This window comes from Sinocyclocheilus anshuiensis, unplaced genomic scaffold (genome assembly GCF_001515605.1).
Source record: "Sinocyclocheilus anshuiensis isolate Anshui unplaced genomic scaffold, SAMN03320099.WGS_v1.1 scaffold1165, whole genome shotgun sequence".
NCBI classification, from domain to species: Eukaryota; Metazoa; Chordata; class Actinopteri; order Cypriniformes; family Cyprinidae; genus Sinocyclocheilus; species Sinocyclocheilus anshuiensis.
In genome coordinates, this window is record NW_015554150.1 from 365,109 (window position 1) to 384,363 (window position 19,255).

General features: G+C 35.4%; 2 protein-coding genes across 7 annotated transcripts in view; one reads left to right on the forward strand and one right to left on the reverse strand.

The window, feature by feature from the left end:
• The window catches only part of LOC107670676 (sodium/myo-inositol cotransporter 2-like), a 14,755-nt gene extending 7,829 nt beyond the window's left edge, over window positions 1-6,926 (forward strand). The window contains exons 8-16 of one of the 2 annotated variants that reach the window (XM_016463357.1): window positions 870-950; window positions 1,036-1,241; window positions 1,517-1,652; window positions 1,752-1,859; window positions 1,979-2,129; window positions 3,806-3,974; window positions 5,370-5,585; window positions 6,044-6,182; window positions 6,616-6,926. In XM_016463357.1, the coding sequence (XP_016318843.1) occupies window positions 870-950; window positions 1,036-1,241; window positions 1,517-1,652; window positions 1,752-1,859; window positions 1,979-2,129; window positions 3,806-3,974; window positions 5,370-5,585; window positions 6,044-6,182; window positions 6,616-6,842 (1,433 nt within the window). In that variant the 3' untranslated portion in view covers window positions 6,843-6,926. Of the gene's footprint in view, window positions 1-869; window positions 951-1,035; window positions 1,242-1,516; window positions 1,653-1,751; window positions 1,860-1,978; window positions 2,130-3,805; window positions 3,975-5,369; window positions 5,586-5,925; window positions 5,964-6,043; window positions 6,183-6,615 lie in introns of those variants that run through there. The other variant, XM_016463359.1, reaches the window with a different exon arrangement.
• Window positions 6,927-7,025: 99 nt separating this feature from the next.
• Window positions 7,026-19,255, reverse strand: part of LOC107670674 (rho GTPase-activating protein 17-like) — a 35,516-nt gene continuing 23,286 nt past the window's right edge. The window contains exons 16-21 of one of the 5 annotated variants that reach the window (XM_016463355.1): window positions 18,961-19,096; window positions 16,192-16,422; window positions 14,931-15,070; window positions 13,678-14,049; window positions 9,742-9,788; window positions 8,585-8,667 (exon numbers count right to left, since the gene is read on the reverse strand). In XM_016463355.1, the coding sequence (XP_016318841.1) occupies window positions 9,781-9,788; window positions 13,678-14,049; window positions 14,931-15,070; window positions 16,192-16,422; window positions 18,961-19,096 (887 nt within the window). In that variant the 3' untranslated portion in view covers window positions 8,585-8,667; window positions 9,742-9,780. Of the gene's footprint in view, window positions 8,674-9,741; window positions 9,789-13,677; window positions 14,050-14,930; window positions 15,071-16,191; window positions 16,423-18,960; window positions 19,097-19,255 lie in introns of all 5 variants that reach the window. The other 4 variants (XM_016463354.1, XM_016463353.1, XM_016463352.1 and 1 more) reach the window with 4 other exon arrangements.

The following is a 19,255-nucleotide window of genomic DNA, read 5'->3' on the forward strand; positions in this document are numbered from 1 at the left end:
GCCAACAGTTGTACACGGAAGCAGTTCCGGGCTGATGACGTATGAGTTCGGTGTTGCGCATGCGCCGGTGAGTCTCATGAAAATCAACGTTTGTTAACAGGAGCAAAAGAAGCAAAGTTTCCTTACTTTAGCAAAGGAAAACCAGTGTTTTGTACTTCTAATTAGTGACCGTTGTTTTGATCTCTCCCCTGCGCTTCCGCGTGCGTCACTTCTGAGCGGCGCATGCGCAAAGCTGACCTCATACGTCATCCACCTGGAACTGCTTGCATGTACAACAGTGAGCGCAAGCTACATTAAAGTGATTATTACGTTTTGAATATGGATATTTTTCTTACAAAAACGCATCGAATCGCTACAGAAGGCCTTTGTTCACCCCCCGGAGCCGTGTGAGACACTTTTTTTATGGATGGGCGCTTTTTATTTAACTTCTTTTGGACTGATGCGTGCAACACCCGCTGAGTGCCATGAAACAGCTTGAAAGATCAAAGACAATTTTTAATATAACTCCGACTGGATTCGTCTGAAAGAAGAAAGTCATATACACCTACGATGACTTGAAGGTGAGTAATTGATGGACTAATTTTCATTTTTGGGTGAACTAACCCTTTAAATGTATAATTACACTGCAACAAGGACACCTTAAAATAAAGTGTAACCAAATGTTTTTTTTTTTTGTGATCGTTCATCAGATGGAAAAATGTTATAGCTCCAGTGTGGACTTCCCTATTCTCATCATTTTTTTTTTTTTGTGATCATTCATCAGATGGAAAAATGTAATAGTTGCAATGTGGACATCACTATTCTCAGAGAATCATAAATGAGGAAGTCTTATAATCTGCTAAAGCATTTCTTGACTGATGTGGTCCCAGGTGGTCTGGCAGCAGTGATCTACACCGATGCGGTTCAGACTCTCGTCATGGTGATCGGAGCCCTGATCCTGATGGGCTTCAGTGAGTGACCATGACAATGATGTTGATTGAAGTCCTGAAGCCTTTAATACAATAGTAATATACTCTTCTCAATGTCGCTGTGAAGGTTTTGCAGAGGTTGGGGGATTTCAAGCAGTCCTGGACAAGTATCCTCAGGCCATTCCCTCCATCCGAGTGCCCAACACCACCTGCGGAATCCCACGTGAGGATGCCTTTCACATATTCCGTCACCCTGTGACCTCTGACCTGCCCTGGCCGGGGGTGATCCTGGGCATGTCCATACCCTCAATGTGGTACTGGTGTTCTGACCAGGTAAAGAACCAGCAGTGCTGACTGGACTTACTTATTTTAAACACATTACTCATGATGGGTATGATGGCTTCTTCTAGAACTATCAACCCAGATATACAGAAGTAGATCTATCTAAACTGATGTTCAACGTCTATCTAGTTCTAGAATTTTCTATATACTGTATTTATCAACCATTTGGAACAATTCCTTAGCGATCGCCTAGTAATCATTCATAAGATCTTAGCAACCACATACCTTCCAAACATAATATATTTTGTTATCGTTCCTGTGTGAAGGTGATAGTGCAACGTTCACTTGCTTCCAAGAACATTGTGCATGCTAAAGGAGGATCTTTGCTTGCCGCTTACCTCAAAGTTCTGCCCTTCTTCATGATGGTGATTCCAGGCATGATCAGCAGGATACTTTACCCAGGTGCGTCACTGAAACAAACACTAAAGTTTAAGGCCTTTGAACATCTAAAAGCACAATTTGTTATCTTAAAATGTATGTGAATGTGTGTGTGAATTGTAGATGAGGTGGGCTGTGGAGACCCGGATGTGTGTAAGCAAGTTTGTGGGAATCCGGTGGGCTGCTCAGACATTGCTTACGCCAAACTGGTCATGGAGCTCCTTCCTGCAGGTATAAGTGAGATTTCTTGACTATTTACTTGTATATAGGTTGTTTTTCCATATTTTTCAGTTTCCAGAACAGGTGGCTGCGATTACGATGAATCATTTTCTTCCTCTGTGTTTGTCAAGGTCTGAGGGGTTTAATGATGGCTGTGATGTTGGCTGCTCTGATGTCCTCTCTGACCTCCATATTCAACAGTTCTAGCACTATTTTCACCATGGACCTTTGGAGAAACATCCGCCGCACTGCCTCCGAGTGGGAGCTCATGATTGTGGGAAGGTTTGACATCAACAAGCTGATATACAAACTAGATTTTAAAGGACAATTGATCAATTTCTCTTTCCTGAATATGGCTATTTGCATTTAAAAGTACCCAGAAAGACTCCAGCACTGGACAGTTTGGTTGGAAATGAAAATCAAGTTGACACCAAAACCCAACGTTGGTTTGACGTCACCCACCATGATTTTGGTTAATTAAAACCATGACTTGAAACCAATGAAATATCAACGTCTAATGATGTTGTAATCTAACGTTGTGTGGACATTAACATTATGATGTTTTAACGTGTAGGTTTTTGATTACCATAGGCTACCTCATGATTAACTGTCAGTGTTTAATGTCAATATGATGTTTGAAAGACGGTTATTTAGTAGCATGACTTAAAACCAACCAAATATCAACATCAGTATTATTCGTCGGTGTTAATTTGGTTGGAAATGAAAATCGTTTTGATGCCAACACCCAACATTGGCTTGACATCAACTTCCAACATTGGAAAGACGTTGAATTTTGGTTACTTAATAGCATGTTTTAAAACCAACAAAATAACATCAGCAGTATTTGTCAGTGTTCTACATCAAATTGACACGGGCATTAAACATTGTCCTGACATAGAATGGCTGTTTGCATTTAAAAGTACACAGAAAGGCTCCAACATCAGGCTGTAGTTAATTTGGTTGGAAATGAAAAACGGGTTGATGCCAAAACCCAACGTTGGCTTGCATCAACCTCTAACATTGGACAGACACTGTATTTTGGTTATTTAATACCATGACTGAAAACCAATCAAATATCAACATCTAATGATGTTATCATTTACGGTTATGTGGATATTAACATTGTCATATTTAGCAGACATTTGTTTTTGATTACCATAGGCTACCTCATGATTAACTGTCAGTGTTTAACATCAATATGATGTTTGACAGACATTGAATTTTGGTAACTTTATACCACAACGTAAAACCAACAAAATATCAACATCAGCAGTATTCGTCAGTGTTAATTTGGTTGGAAATGAAAATCATTTTGATGCCAACACCCAACATTGGCTTGACATCAACTTCCAACATTGGAAAATGTTGAATTTTGGTTGGAAAGGAAAATCGAGTTGATGCCAAAACCCAGCGTTGGTTTGCATAAACCTCCAACATTGGACAGACGCTGAATTTTGGTTATTTAATACCATGACTGAAAACCAATCAAATATCAACATATAATGATATGTGGACATTAACATTTTGATGTTTAGCAGACATTGGTTTTTGATTACATTGTTTTTTTCATGGTTCACAATTAACTGTCAGTTTTTAGCGTCAATATTGATGGCTTGAAAGACATTGAATTTTGATTACTTAATAGCACAAATTAAAACCAACAAAATATCAACATCATCAGTATTTGTCAGTGTTCTACGTCATATTGACATTGGCCTTAGACATTGTCCTGACATAGAATTCTTGTCACCCGATGTCAGAACTTATATTCAACCAAATATCAACATCTCATGATGTTGGGTGGTTAGAAGCTGTTAACAAATAAAATCTTTCTTTTGTTAGTTTGTTTATGGTAAATGAATCTAGTATTGTCATTCTACAACTGCAAATGCTACATTTTGCGCTCTTGTAAAGCTGGACTGTTTCAGCTGCTGTGTATGTGTGTTTCCATGTCAAAGAGTGTTTGTGTTGGTGTTAGTGGTGGTGTCAGTGCTGTGGATTCCTCTGGTTCAGGCCAGTCAGGGTGGGCAGCTCTTCATCTACATCCAGTCTATCAGTATGTACCTGCAGCCCCCCATAACGGTCGTCTTCTTCACGGGATGCTTCTGGAAACGAACCAATGAGAAGGTACAAAACCTATGTACTTACAAGATCAAGCAAGAGTTAATTTTTTCCCATTTTTAAATTGTATCTGATTTTGAAGAGCATTCATTAATAATTTGTATAAAATTACACCTATATTATGGGTAAAATTGTGAATAATGTTTAAGTAGTATGGCAAAAGCACTGGTTAGCGCAGGTGGGGTTTTGCTGTAGTAATCACAGTGAATATCAAGACCAGCAACACCATATATAGTGTGATATTTCTATTTGAAATATATTTTGCCCGTTGCTTTGTCTATTTTTGCTCCACCAATGAAAATAGTTTAAAAAACCACACCAGTATTGTTGCACTTCTCTGATCAACAGACAGCAGTGATTTCCTGAATGAATCAGCATTTGAACAGTCAGCTGAGTGAATGAATCAATGACTCACTCATACAGTAGTTGTGTCGCAAATGACCTACTATACACTATGCACTTATATATGTACTACGTAAGCCCATTTCTGCCACAGAATAAAAAAAAAACATGCTTTGGCAAATCATAATAACATAAAAAGCCAAACTTTTGACAGTCATTATGACTTTGACTGTCAATTGTGACGCATAATCATGACTTACTATATCATAGTTTTAACTTTTTATCTTATAATTATGAATCATAATTTTTTTCTTTTTGTCATAATGACTTTCTATCTTATAATGATGAGTCATAATTTTGTCTTTTTGTTATAATAACGTTGTCTCATAATGACTTAGTATGTCATAGTTTCAACTTTTTATCTCAGAATTATGACTTTCATAATTTTGTTTGAATGACTATCTCATAATGATGACTTTCAACTTTTATCTCATAATTATGACAGTATGCCATAATTTCAACTTTTTAATTTCATAAATGTATCTCATAATTATGACTTAGAATCTCAGACTTCTCAATGGCAGTATGTTATAATTTCAACTTCTTATCTCATAATTGTGACTTTTATCTCATAATTGATTGTCATGGTTTGACTTATCTCATCATAATTATGACATATCATCTCATAATTTCAACTTTTTTAAATCTCATAATTATGTTTTACCAAAGCATTTTTTCCATCATGCACTCTGTCTAGTGTATGAATTTCAGAAGGTTATTTATCATCTAGCATCTGAGTCTAATAGCCCCTTCTTTGCTTTTTTGAGTGCATTAAGTGTTCAACATTTCACAGTTTTGTTTTGTTTGGGTTTTTTCACATTAAGCAAGCCCATCATCAGAGTATTTGAAGTGCACTCTTTTGGAATTTTCAGTTTAACACACTAATTTATTCTACAAAAAAAGATAGAGGTCAGATGTTCAGAGGTCAGTGCATAAGTACGCAATTTGGGACACACATGGCCTCTTGTTTCATTCATTTTTCATGTTGTGTTGGTGTAGGGTGCATTCTGGGGTCTGATAGTGGGCATGGTGGTGGGCTGTACAAGGATGATTCTGGATTTCGTCTATCCAACACCACAGTGCTATGAGAGCGACACCAGGCCAGACATCATCAGATATGTTCACTACCTATACTTCTCCATCATTCTCACCCTCCTCACACTCATCGTGGTCGTGTGTGTTAGTCTGGCTACAGAGAAGCCCAAACCGGAGCAGGTTAGAAAGCACACACACACACACACACACACACACACACACACACACACCCACACACACACACAACACTCATCGTGGTTGTGTGTGTTAGTCTGGCTACAGAGAAGCCCAAACTGGAGCAGGTTAGAAAACACACACACAAAAGACCAACCCTAACCCAGTTTGCAATTTCACAAAAAAAAAAACCTTTGAAATCAGAAATGCCGCTTATAAACCTTAAAGGGATAGTTCACCCAAAAATGAAAATACTGTATTAATTTAATCGCTATAGAAATCAATGGCTAAGGTCAACTGTTTGGTTACTAACATTCTTCAAAATAGTTTCTTATGTTCTCAACAGACAAAGAGAAACTAATACATGTTTGGCACAGCTTGAAGGTGAGAAGGTTAACATTTTTGGGTGAACTATCCCTTTATTTTGAGAAATATGCTCATATACAGGGTTTGTTATTTTCCAGATCAGTAGATTGACGTGGTACACACGCTTTGATCCTGTGAAAGAAAGCGAAGAGGTTGTGGTTTCAGATCTCCAGACGTTTGAGGATGCCACAGTGTACCCAAAAGACATGGAAAATGATGCATATCCTACAAAAGAAGGTACTTTGTCCAATCCATATGCAGGCACAGATACAGTAAATGGTAATGTAAATTGTCCAGTTTATTCGGATCTATTCTCAATTTTATGCCTATTTCTTTGACTTTAATAGTGCAGTTATCCAGCAGAGGGAGACAAAGTCATTTGACATTTGAAATTTGTTGAAATGAGGGGAAAGATATGAGAATAATATCTAAAATATTGGGAGAAAATTAAATAGATTTAAGCATACAATGACACCAAAAATTACTTAGCATTCTACATCACATTTAATATCTGAACATCAGTGCATTACATAAAAATTGTAAAAAATCTGCAAATAATAATAAAAAAATAAAATGCACTTAATCCCCAAAGTATATTCATGCAGGTAAAACTTGATTGAAATGTTTCAATCTGTTTACATGTAATTCTAAATGCATTATTTGTCACCAGACACCTGTAGTTCTGCGTCCAGCACGACGGGTTCATCTAAACTCAAATCTGCTCTGTTCTGGATCTGTGGAATAGAGAAGCAAAAAGGAGAGAAGCCCAAGTCTCCTCCTCCTTCAGAGACTCTGACGTGTTCCCTCGAGGAAGACCCCTGTATGAGACACCTGGTAAACGCCAACCTCATCATCTGTATGTCAGTGGCCGTGTTTCTCTTCGCTTACTGGGCATAGTCACTTCCCCTTTATAATGTATTGTGACTGGTGTGAAAGAAAATCTTCATGGAGTATGTACTTAATAATAACCCCAATATGCTTATTTATACATCATCATAAATCAGTTTAACACTTCACCAATTTGTCCTTGTTTCTGTAAATTAAACAGTATTTAAAAAACACCTGAGATATATTTGGTTCCTGCAATTAAGCATTTTATTAGATATATAATCAGAAAACAGCTACGGTGTTGAAAAAATGAATTTGTACAACATTTGTTCATCCGAGGCACTGGAGAACGTGACGAACGAGAATTCAGATGGAGGAAATGTGCACACACACGTGTACAAAAGGGGGTGAAACAGAAAAAAAAAAATCAATATGTACAATTAAGAAAGCCCATTCAAGATAACATATCCACAGAAATAAAGACACATACTCATTCATGAAAGGAATGAATGTTCCTGAGCTTGACTGAGCCATTAGCCCTTTCATTCACATTAATGTTGTGCATCACATACAACACGAAACAACCCCCTAAAGCTCTGACACAGGATCATACACTTAAAAAAAAAAAAGCATCTTTGATCATTTTGAGAATGAAGTATTTCATAATAGTATGTGCAGGGTTTATTTTAATGGACAACAGTGGATGAGTAAATTGATAATGGTACTCGGTAGTACATACTCCACTAAAGTAAACCCTGTAAAACATAATTACAATTGTTAAAAACTACTAAACTAATACAAAAAACGACTGTAATGTCATAACACTACATTGCAGTCAGTATTGCACCCCAGGAAAAAATACTTCAAAGTACAAATCATATTTTTGCATGTAGTAAATCAATTGTATCTGTATAACCATTATTTTTGAATTGTCTTTTTTTAAATCCAATTTTTGTCCAATCTTAAAAGAAGTATTAAAAGACAAAAGGAATGATTAAAATACATTTGAATAAAGGACATTCACCATGATAACCAACAAAAAGACATCAGTCACACAAACTCAGTGATTTGATTTATGGGTTTTCAAGGCACTATATATAACACTTGTTATGCAAAACATCACAAAACTCAAAAGACATTCATATTTGATTAGAACCCAAACCAGCTTTATGCCATTTGTGAATGAAATCAAGATTGTATAGCATGTTTACATGTGCGTACTGTTTTTTTCCCCCCTGGTATATGGTTACAATGTGCCAGCATTGTGAGGACAGAGAGATTGTGTAAATGTATTGTTTTCTGTAGGGGTCAAAGGTTAAAGTGAATGGCTATGTTCGGAATAGCATACTACCATACTACGTTCACTACTTGTGCTGTATGTATACTTTGCATGATGCCATACACATTTTCTGTATGCTTAGAATACCCAGATGACCTACTATAATCGCACACTGTGCTGGGTACCATATCCCACAATGCAATGCATCGACTTGACCTTCCATTTCCAGTGTGACTTTTGAACCAGAAGCAACTGCGATGACTCCTTATTTGATCATTCTCACAAAAGTTAAAAATGTTTTTTTACTTAAATCTGAATGCTTAATATCTATATTTACTCATAAGGTAACTGAGGTCATGTTTAAAATGTTTTATCATATTGAATACTTTCACATCCTTAAAAACAATAGTAAACTATACAACAAGTATGCTAGTATTCCATTACGAACATAGCTTTCCATTGGCTGTGTGAAGACTGGACTCCGCCCACCTCACAGGGCGGTGTTTTCTGATTGGTGTTCATCTTCTGGGAGTGTTTCTGTGGTTTCATCTTCCTCAAGCTCCGGGACAAGATCCAGCCCTAGTCCCATCAAAGATCTCTCCTCTCCATCTCCATCTCCATCTGTGCAATCATAAAGCATAGTTAGGATATTTCAACGAAAGCAATTTATCATATTTACACCAAAATTAAACTTCCAAAAAAACTGGCCTTCAAGGAAAACAAGCAATAGTTGAGACACCAAGAATGTATCATTCAACAAGATGCACTTGGATGATAACCAATATTAATATAATTTTATTTAAATTACAGCATTATGAAAATAATGTAGTTTAGTTGTGACAGACAGACATTCAAATAAACTAATATATATATATATATATTTGGGTTGAGTAAGTTTTCTTAATGTTTTTGAAAAGTCTCTTATGCTCAACAAGGCTGCATTTATTTGATAAAAAATACAGCAAAAGCAGTAATATTGTGAAATATTATTACAATTTTACATAACGGATTTCTATTTTAATATACTTTTAAAATATAATATATTCCTGTGATATTAAAACTGAATTTTCAGCATCATTACTCCAGTCTTCAGTGTCACATGATCCTTCAGAAATCATTTTAATATGCTGATTTGCTGCTGAAAAAAATTCTTATCAATGTTGAAAACAGTTGTGCTGCTTCATATCTTTGTCAAAACTGTGATTATTTTTTTTCCAGGATTGTTTGAGAAATAGAACGTTTAAAGGAACATCATTTACTCTAAAAAATATTTTGTAACATTATTAATGTCTTTACTGTCCTTTTTGATCAGTTTAATGCATCCTTACTGAATACAGGTATTAATTCTTTCAAAAAAAAAAACAAAAAAAAAAACCTGACCCCAAAACTTTCAAAACTGTAGCATGTTAAAATGTAAAATAATCAATAATGCTAAATAATACAGTATCTGTGGCACAGCTAACATTCACCCCGCAGAAGCAGCTGAGGTTCATAGGAAGGGAGTTGCTGCATGTTTAGTTGCATAAAGCATGTGCTGGTATTTTATCCTAAAACATGCCACAAAGACACTGGTTAGGCAGCTTGTCATGCAGGTTAACTTGCTGTTAGTCGGGTTAAACAGGCAAAGAAAGCGGTCAGACACACAGATGGAGCTGAGAATACATCAACTGATACGCCCAGAGTTCTTACCATCGCCTGCCACTCAAACCACACCTCACAGGCAGAAGATCACACATCTGTAACAGTGCAACAACGTCACAACATGTTCAGAGGATCAAACACTGATGACCACGAACCAGCAGCCAATCACAATTCAGATGGCTGTGAGCTTCCACAAAGCCAATCCAATCACATCTCAGCCTTTTAAAGTCAACATGAAACACTGTCTGCAACCCATTTTACTTCGATAATGTCACAATTCATTGGATTATGCTAATTACAATCACCACTGGTCAAAAGTTTGGAGTTGGTAAGATTTTTAAATGTTTTTGAAAGAAGTTGCTTATGCTCACCAACGCTGCAATTTATTTGATTAAAAATACAGTAAAAACTGTAAAATTGTGAAATATTATTACAATTTCTAATGACTATTTTCCATTTGAATATATTTTAAATTGTTACTTATTCCTGTTATACATGTTATACATGATCCTTCATAAATCATTCTAAGCTGATTTGGTGTTGCATTATTATTAGCGCTCAGTTATTAATAACGACTCTTATTATTATCAATGTTTAAATTTTGCTGCTTACTATTTAGGTGGAAACTCATGCTTTTTTTCCAGGATTTTTAAAAAATCATTAGAAATGTCTTTACTGTCACTTTTGCTCAATTTAATGCATCCTTGCTGAATAAAAGTATAACAAATTTTATCCCAAACTTTTGAATGGTAGTGTATCATGGCTTCTATAAAAATAATAATCAGCACAACTGTTTTCAACATTGATAATAATAAGAAATGTTTCTTGAGCAGCAAATCGGCATATCAGAATGATCTCTGAAGGATCATGTGACACTGAAGACTGGAGTAATGACAATCCAGCTTTGCATCACAGGAAGAAATTACATTTTAAAATATATTCACATAGAAAACAGTTATTTTAAATTGTTATTATATTTCACAATTTTGATGTATTATTTACTCAAAAAAAAAAAAAAAATGCTGACCATAAGAGACTTCTCTAAACTGTATTAAGTGTATTTTTCTTCAGATTAACATGTACTAACAAACTGTACACAATAATATCAGGAACGTGTGTTAGGAAAGTAAACAGGGGCGGTTTTGACTTCATGTTGGCTTTTCGGATGAAGTTCTGATGGCAATGAACCACCAAAAAAGAGTCATTAAACACTGAAAGTGGTGATTTCTTTAAACAATGCTATAGGAGCATTAATCATGGTGCTGGTAATGTCATTAAACGTGACAGCATCGCAGCTCTCTCTCTCTCATGCAGATGCAGTGTGCAGTAAAGCAGGAGAGCGTCTGAACCTCAGGCTAAACACTGAAGGACTCCTGGCAGCTGCTGATCTTTCCACAACCGCTGGAAACTGATCCGTCTACTGCAGCATGTGGTTTCACTGACCCAAACTTACCACTAAGATTATTACACACGACGTGAAATCCAGACATGAAGATGTGTGTGTGTGGGGCTGAAAGTCAATTTTGGTATTCAACACTAAACTAAAGATCTGTGTTCAGTTCTGAGTTGAAATAATGGATGCCAACGACAAATAAACATCACAAAGGTGCTGAAAGGCATAATGAATAATAATAAATGATGATAATTAACTGTCACGGAACATTCGGTTTTCCAAGAATAGAATTCATCTTTCAAATGAAGACTTTTTTTTCTTTCTCCCTGTTTAAAATGTTTTTTTTCTTTGGATACATTTCTGTTCAACTCCAGCAATGTTCCGTTTCAGGAGGAGATTTTTATGTAAAATATTGAAGCCAGTGTAAACATACAAATTCAAACATTCATTTTCTATCGATTACATGACATTCAAGGAATGTTTCAGGGTCAGTACAAGTTGAGCTCAATTGACAACATTTGCAACATTCTGTCGAGTATCACAAGAAATCATTTTAACTTATTCCTTAATTTGGCAAAACCGAACAAAAATGTAGTTATACATTTATTATGATTGCCTTTAGAGACCATTGTAAGTGCATTTCTGTAAACAGGATTTTTGCTTGCTTTTACCAATATTTCATATTATTTTTTGATTAATAAATTTGTAAATTACTTGATTATTTATTTTAAATGATTTTCATTTTATAATTCATCAGTATTTTCTACATCATGGATGCTATCCATAGAGTTTAACTTCTAATTCCTTTTAGAAGTTAATTAAATTGTATTATTTTTCATTGATAAAATTAAATTATTGTTGTTGTTGTTATTTTTTCACAATTATTTCTATTTTATAATTCAGATGCATTTTCTACATACCATGGATGCTGCCTATAGAGTTTAACTTTTAATTTAACTTAAGCTGGAACATTCCTTCTCATATTTATTTTGATTAATTTTTTTGATTATTAAAATATAAATTCGTTTTAATTTCCTTATTTATTTATTTAAAATGATTTACATTTTATAATTCATAGGTATTGTCTACATGCCATGGATGCTGTCCATAGAGCTTAACGTCTATTTAATGAACCTTTATTACACTTTATTATTAATACAATTATTATTATTATTTATTTTTAACTTTATTATTATTAATTTAACCTGGAACATTCCTTTAAAGGATCGAGGTAACAAAATCTTGAAGGATGTGACAATCAAATTATTCTGCAACCTTTACATTGTATATTTAAAAGTAAATGTTTCATATAAACTAGATACAACTATACAGTAAGTAATGCATAAAACAGTTAACAAAATGACCTGTTTTGGCCTGTATTAAAGATTTATCGATCAAACACCAACAGCACACTGTGTGCTACATCCATCCTGACAAACCTACTTATGAAAATAAAGCTTGTTAACTCTGGATCTGGGATTGTGTAAAAACTCTCTATGGACACCATCATCTGAAAATGAAGCTTTTAGTCTCCAACAGCATCTGCAGGTTTCTTTCATCATGTGAAACGAGCTTAATGGAGCTTAAACCCTGGAGAAACTCTCAGGGCAGTTGTTTGGCAGGGGCGAGTGCTGGGCTTCCTTCCCAATAATGAGCTATTAATGAGGTACAGACTCTAGATGAGTGTGTTTGCAGGTTTCTAGAGTTGATCGAGCTGTAGAAATGTGTGTGTAAATGACATCCATTGAGCACTTGAGGTTTCCATCAGCCTTGTTACAGACATGTCGATTCTTTTTAGTTGTGTGCATTTGCCCTCAGGAAAAGGATAAAGTAATCTGTGCTATTTTCTCTGAATTTCCATAGTATTTTTCAATTATTTTTATTTATGAAGAAAAAAGATGAAAATGCTACCATATAGCTTGCAACATCTGGTCATATGCTGTATTTTTATTTTCTAGAAATAAATAGAAACAATGAATCATTTTAGAATTAATATAATAAAATAATGATTTTTTTAATTTAAAAAAGTATTTAATTATTTCCATCATCATAATATTGGCTATACAATGTACAACATTTTGGTCATATGCTGTACTTTTATTTTCTGCAAATAAAATGAAATATTCGTTTTGGAAATAAAATCATTGTAATTATTTGCACAATTATTTACTGTAATTATACAGTGTACAACATTTTGGTTTATTTGTAGTATTTTAACAAATAAAATGAAATGATTAATTACATTTTAAATGGTAATAACTTTTTTATTTGTATTTATAAAAGTATGTAATTATTTCCATTATTATTTATTGTAATTATATTGGCTATACAATGTAAAAGATTTTGGTTTTATTTCATATGAATAAATTAAGTAATTTTTTTTCATGTATATCTAATATTTAAAGATTTATATTTAAACATAATGAACTAACATCAATAAATAATTATAATTCTAAACAATTATATCTTTTATTTATAAAAGAACAAAAATATTTATTATTGTTATTATTATTATTTTTTTTTTTTTGTGCAAAAATGTCACCATGTTGTTGGAGTTTTTCCATGATTTTCCATGATATGCATATTCTTACCTGAGATAATCTTGGAGCCAGAAACACAGACACCATTGGCACCGTCGCTAGTTGGTTGGGGTGGTGGCGGGCCGCTGGGTTTGGGTCGCGCTCGAGGGGTGGGCCTGGGGCGTGGCTGGGAGCCGTCGTAAGGAGGTGTCCCAGGAGGGGTGGGCGTTCTGGGAGGGGACGGTTCGGCTTCATCTGTGCTCTGGGAAGGAGGTTGAGGAGGAGGGTGGCTGGGGGCCTGGATGGGGGTCTGGTTGTTGCGACGGGATGCAATGAGAGACTGAGGGGAGCTCAGGGCTAAGGGCTGGTTAGGAGCCGCTTTTAAGCTCTGAGGTGTGGGAGGGGCGGCCTGTTTGGGAGGTGGTGGCGCTTGTTTCTTTGTACCTGAAAACAAACAGTCCAGACATGATTTTACTGACTAGACAACATGCATTTTAGGGATGCACTGATAATAACGTTTTAAATCATTCTTTTCTAATTAGTTTGCTGATAAATGTCCTAAAAACAAATAACTTTTTGTCTAAAATAATTTTAATTGAATTGAATTTTAATTAACTTTTTTAACTAAGTTTGATTAAAAACAAAATATAAACACACAAAAAAATCTTTCAAATGTTACAAGTGAATTTAGACATCACAACATTATAATGTAGCAGTGTTATTATAAAGCAATAAGCCCCAAGGAGCCGTGGTTTACAGTGAATTTAGAACAGCTAAGGGGCGTTGGTAGGCACGACGCGAAGTAATATAAATATAAAAATAGATGAAATGAGCATAAAAATTAACAATTTAATATATACACAAAATTAAATAAAATATATATACAAATATATACACTACTGTTCAAAAGTTTGGTGTTAGTAAGGATTATTGACGTTTTTGAAAAAAAGTCTCTTATTTTCACCAAGGCTGAATTTATTATATAGAAAACACAGTAAAAAGTGAAATATTGTGAAATATTATTACAATTTCAAATAACTGTTTTCTATTTGAAAATATAAATTTTTTTTTACTGTAATGGCAAAGCCAAATTTTCAGCAGCCATTACTCCAGTCTTCAGTGACACATGATCCTTCCGTGATATATTTTGCACAGGATTCTTTGATAAACAGAAAGTCCGGCATTTATTTGAAACGGCAATACTGTCACTTTTGATCAATTTAATGCATCGTTGCTGAATTTCTGCAAACTTTCAAACGGTAACCTCTAATATCACGCAATGAAATGTAAACAAAAATATGAGGATAACGACAATTAGGACTGACCTCTGCGTGTCATGAATGGACTGGGGCCCTTAGGACCGGAGGTCAGGGTCCCCACATTCAGCTGAGCGGGCGTCCCGCTCGAACCTCCCGGGCCGTTCCTCATGGCAGGGGGTGTGGATGCAGGATCTCGGGTGATGTAACTGGGGAGAGAAGAAAAGCTTGTATCATGGGGTCACACTGCAGTATGTATGCACAGGTCAGTTCACATGCAGTGAAGTTAAAATGTAGTGGTCCAAGTTGAGTTCATGACTTGCACTGAAAAGTTAATACAGATATATAGTACATGTCTTAAGGAAATATAGTTAGCAGTGTTTTATTCGACATGCAGTGCATCTTTTCCACTAAAGAAAGAATAAGTAATAGAGAAAGGCAATGCAGGACACACAAATTCAAGCAACAAAGAATATTCTGCAGAAAAGAGACACCAGAAGGATTTTGGCCCTGACTGGGATGAATCAGCATGATCATTTGACGAATTATCCTTAACTTGAGATTTGAGAGGCATTTGCTTCAATCTTCCTCATTTGATAAAATACAAATTATAACTTCATAATAAACTTTTAATAATAAACTATATTGCATTTTTCATTCATTTTGAAACAAAAAGTCCTACACACGATTAATCCCAGCACGCAAAAGCTTTCGAAATTTATTAAGCAATTTTTCGAAATTGTCAATTTTTTATTTTCACAGTTTCAGTAAAATTTTTACACAGCATATATTAAAACATAATTTACTGAATTCAGGTAAATTGGAACACTTTTTTATTTTTTGTTTTTTATTTGCCATTATGACGACTGGGAAAAAAAAAGCAAAATTATCCTGAATTAACCATATATATATATATATATATATATATATATATATACATAAAAAATTAGTCCCTGTGAATTTTAGTAATGACCCTGTCTGGATAAATTTAGGGTAAAAAATGCCTTAAGTGTCCAACAGTAATAGTTTATGGCTTTCCAGTGATCATTTTCTGATTATAAAAGTGTTTTAAAGCAAAAAACAACATGAGAATGGCACAAAAAGACGATGTGCATGACACAGCAACAAATGACGGCATTTGATTATTGCTATTCCAGGTCTCCTGAAAGGTTTATAACCTTTCTCTGTGATTATACCCAATTGTTTTTAAAGCAGCGTTTTGAAGCAATAATCAAGAGAATGGCACAAAACGATGTGCACACAACACACAGATTTCAGCGGCCGGCTCCTGACATCTGGCAGCGGTTTTTACGGTCGCACCAGTCCTTACCTGTTCTCCGCAGTCTGCTGAACTAAAGGCTGATGGGTCTGAGGAAGCGCAGCTCCCGCCTGCCCAGCCTCCAGACCCCCGCCAGTGGGCAACAGAGGGGAGAGCTCAAACACGGGAAGCCCCCCGGCGTCAATGGGAGGGAGAGGGGGCTGGAAGTTAGGCATGGAGTGCTGCTTTTTATTTATTGTGCCAGCTCTACGAGGGGCGATTTCCGGCTGTTTGTTAGCAGGGCTACAGGGAAGAGGGGAGACAGCATGAAACACTCATACTAGAGCGTGACAGTGGGGTATTAGTCTCCACAGAAGGAAAGGTGGAGAAGGACAGGACCACCACCTGAACACTGGGACAGCAGCCAGAGAGATGTGTTGGAAACGGATGAAATTTCAAATGGTTTGTATGCTGTTTTTTTCAGCATCCAAACTTGAACATTTTCAACATTATCATAAAAAATTATGTATATATATATATATACACACACACACACACACACACACACACACACACACACATATATGTATGTATGTATGTATATACTCTTTCTGCAAGTTATATAGTTGATATATCACTTAACCAATTAATTAAAATTTTTTTATTATTTAGGATAACCACTAGTGTGTGTTACGCTGAGACCTGTGATGGTTGCTTTTGTTTGGAAGTATTTTTGCTGACAGAGCAAAAATAGCCAATAAATATAAAGTATAGTGCACACTATGCAACTGAATGTTGCATTGCTAAATGTAAATATATATATAAATATACTGTAAATTTACACCACTAAAGGACACAACAAACTTTGATACATTTTATATTTTGCCACCGAATTTAATTGCAAAACCTTAAACATTTTTTGTGTATGCTAAGCACTGTAACATAAAAAATTAAGTATTCATTCATTAAAGGGATAGTTCACCCAAAAATGAAAATTACCCCATGATTTACTCACCCTCATGCAATCCTAGGTTTATATGACCTTCTTCTTTAAGACGAATACAAACTGAGGGTGAGTAAATCATGGCGTAATTTTCATTTTTGGTTGAACTGTCCCTTTAATGTAAAATCAGTGTTGTTATTGTTAACTAAACCTATTAAAATAGTTTTTACTTTAAAGGGGTGGTTGATTGCGATTTCACTTTTTTAATGTTAGTTAGTGTGCAATGTTGCTGTTTGAGCATAAACAATATCTGCAAAGTTATGAAGCTGAAAGTTCAATGCAAACGGAGATATCGTCTTTTAAAATTCTGGCAGTTTAATGCCTACAAAAATGGCTGGTAGGGACTACAACGAGTTACTTCCCGGGTTCGTGACATCACAAACCCAGATAAACCCCGCCCTCGGGAAAAGACAGCAAAGGGGGCGAGGCCATGCTGCGCTGCTTTAGAGAAGAAGAAAACTAGAGGTGCACGTAAAAATCTATTTATATAAGAATCGCGATTCTGTCTTCTAACGATTCTAATGGATTCACAAGTTTATCTCATTCAGCTCAGCTCCAAAAATGAACTGTTACAATTGTACACTTATTTTCACATAGTTATGAGAAGCGTTAAACATGGACGGGCGTGCAGTTGCCATACTGTATTATAGCTTTAATCAGGATAAAACTGTATATTAAAAGCTAACATAAGCAGTAGCATTTACAAACTGAGGGAGGGGCTTCATAAAAGAAAGAAATGATCAGCGCTTTTCTCAGAGAAGGGACAGAGAGGTGTGGAATAAAGGTAAATTATGTGAAAAATAATGCGTTTTGTAAAAACAAATATAAATATAAAACCTTATAAAAATGAGAAAAGCAGATAACAAAATGTGATAAACCTGGTATTGTATATTATGAATACTGTCAGCTCTTTCATGAATTGCTTTTGTTCCTCTTTTGTAAGTCGCTTTGGATAAAAGCATGTGCTAAATGCATAAATGTAAAATTACTAAAACTTAAACTAAAATCAAAATGAAAATGTAAACAATTTAAATCTAAAAAAAAAAAAGCTAATTAAAAATGTTAAGAAATACTATAAAATGAATATATGTATAAAAATATGTATTTGTAAATATTACTAAAATAACCCTGGCAGTACTTCAGTTGTTCATTAATGAAGCAGTCAAATCTCTTTTAGAAAGTGACTGCTGCAGCCGGTGACATTCAGCTGAAGGACTCTCCTGTACCTGAGGCACAAAAACATTCACCTTTTCAAGCTCTGAACTTTAGGTATGATGGCCTGCGGGAGAGGAGCTGTTTGACTCATTCTGAACATACCAAAGTGACAGGAGCGCTGCTGACATTTCCTGCATTCACTCACTGAATAACTAGAACTGGAATTATAGAAACTAGAACTGGACTTACTGGAATACAAACAATTCCATTACAACCTTTCATTCCTTTTAATGCTTCATTAGTGAGTCAAAAACCTGACTTTTTTCTTCTCTGAATTTGGCACCCATTTCATAATAATGAAATATATCCATAATGTGTTTATACATAGCTATGAGCATAAAGTTTATTTATTTCAGAAAGCATACAATAAGTAACGGTTGACAAAAAAACAAAGTAAAACAAAAAGCAAACAAAAAAATCTAAAGAAAAACGAAGCAAAACCACAAACAAACATGGCTGAGAAAGTTGCATGTGTCATATGAAATGAATACGTCTAAACAGCCCCCAGCTCTGGTCTCAGACTGTCTGCTTTGACTGTGATGGACTCACTGGCCACTACATAGGACGCGGACACTACTGTGGAGTTGGAGTCATGTCTATAATTGCGGGGATGAGACTTGTACCTGTCTTTGCGGGGTGTGTCAGATTCGAGCGACCCCTGGCTGCCTGGGCGCCTCCTGTCTATGGTTCCAGATTCTGAGTCAGGGGTCCCTGGGCACCCAGGCATAGCAAACATGCCTGAAACGTTGAAGTCCACGTCTGAAGAGCAAAAACAGAAAATATTAAGACATGGCCATGACTGAGTAAACTCAGAGAAAACTGATCTTAAAGGGTTAGTTCACCCAAAAATGAAAATTAGGCTGCGTTTTACTCACCCCCGAGGCATCCTAGGTGTATATGACTTTCTTCTTTCAGACG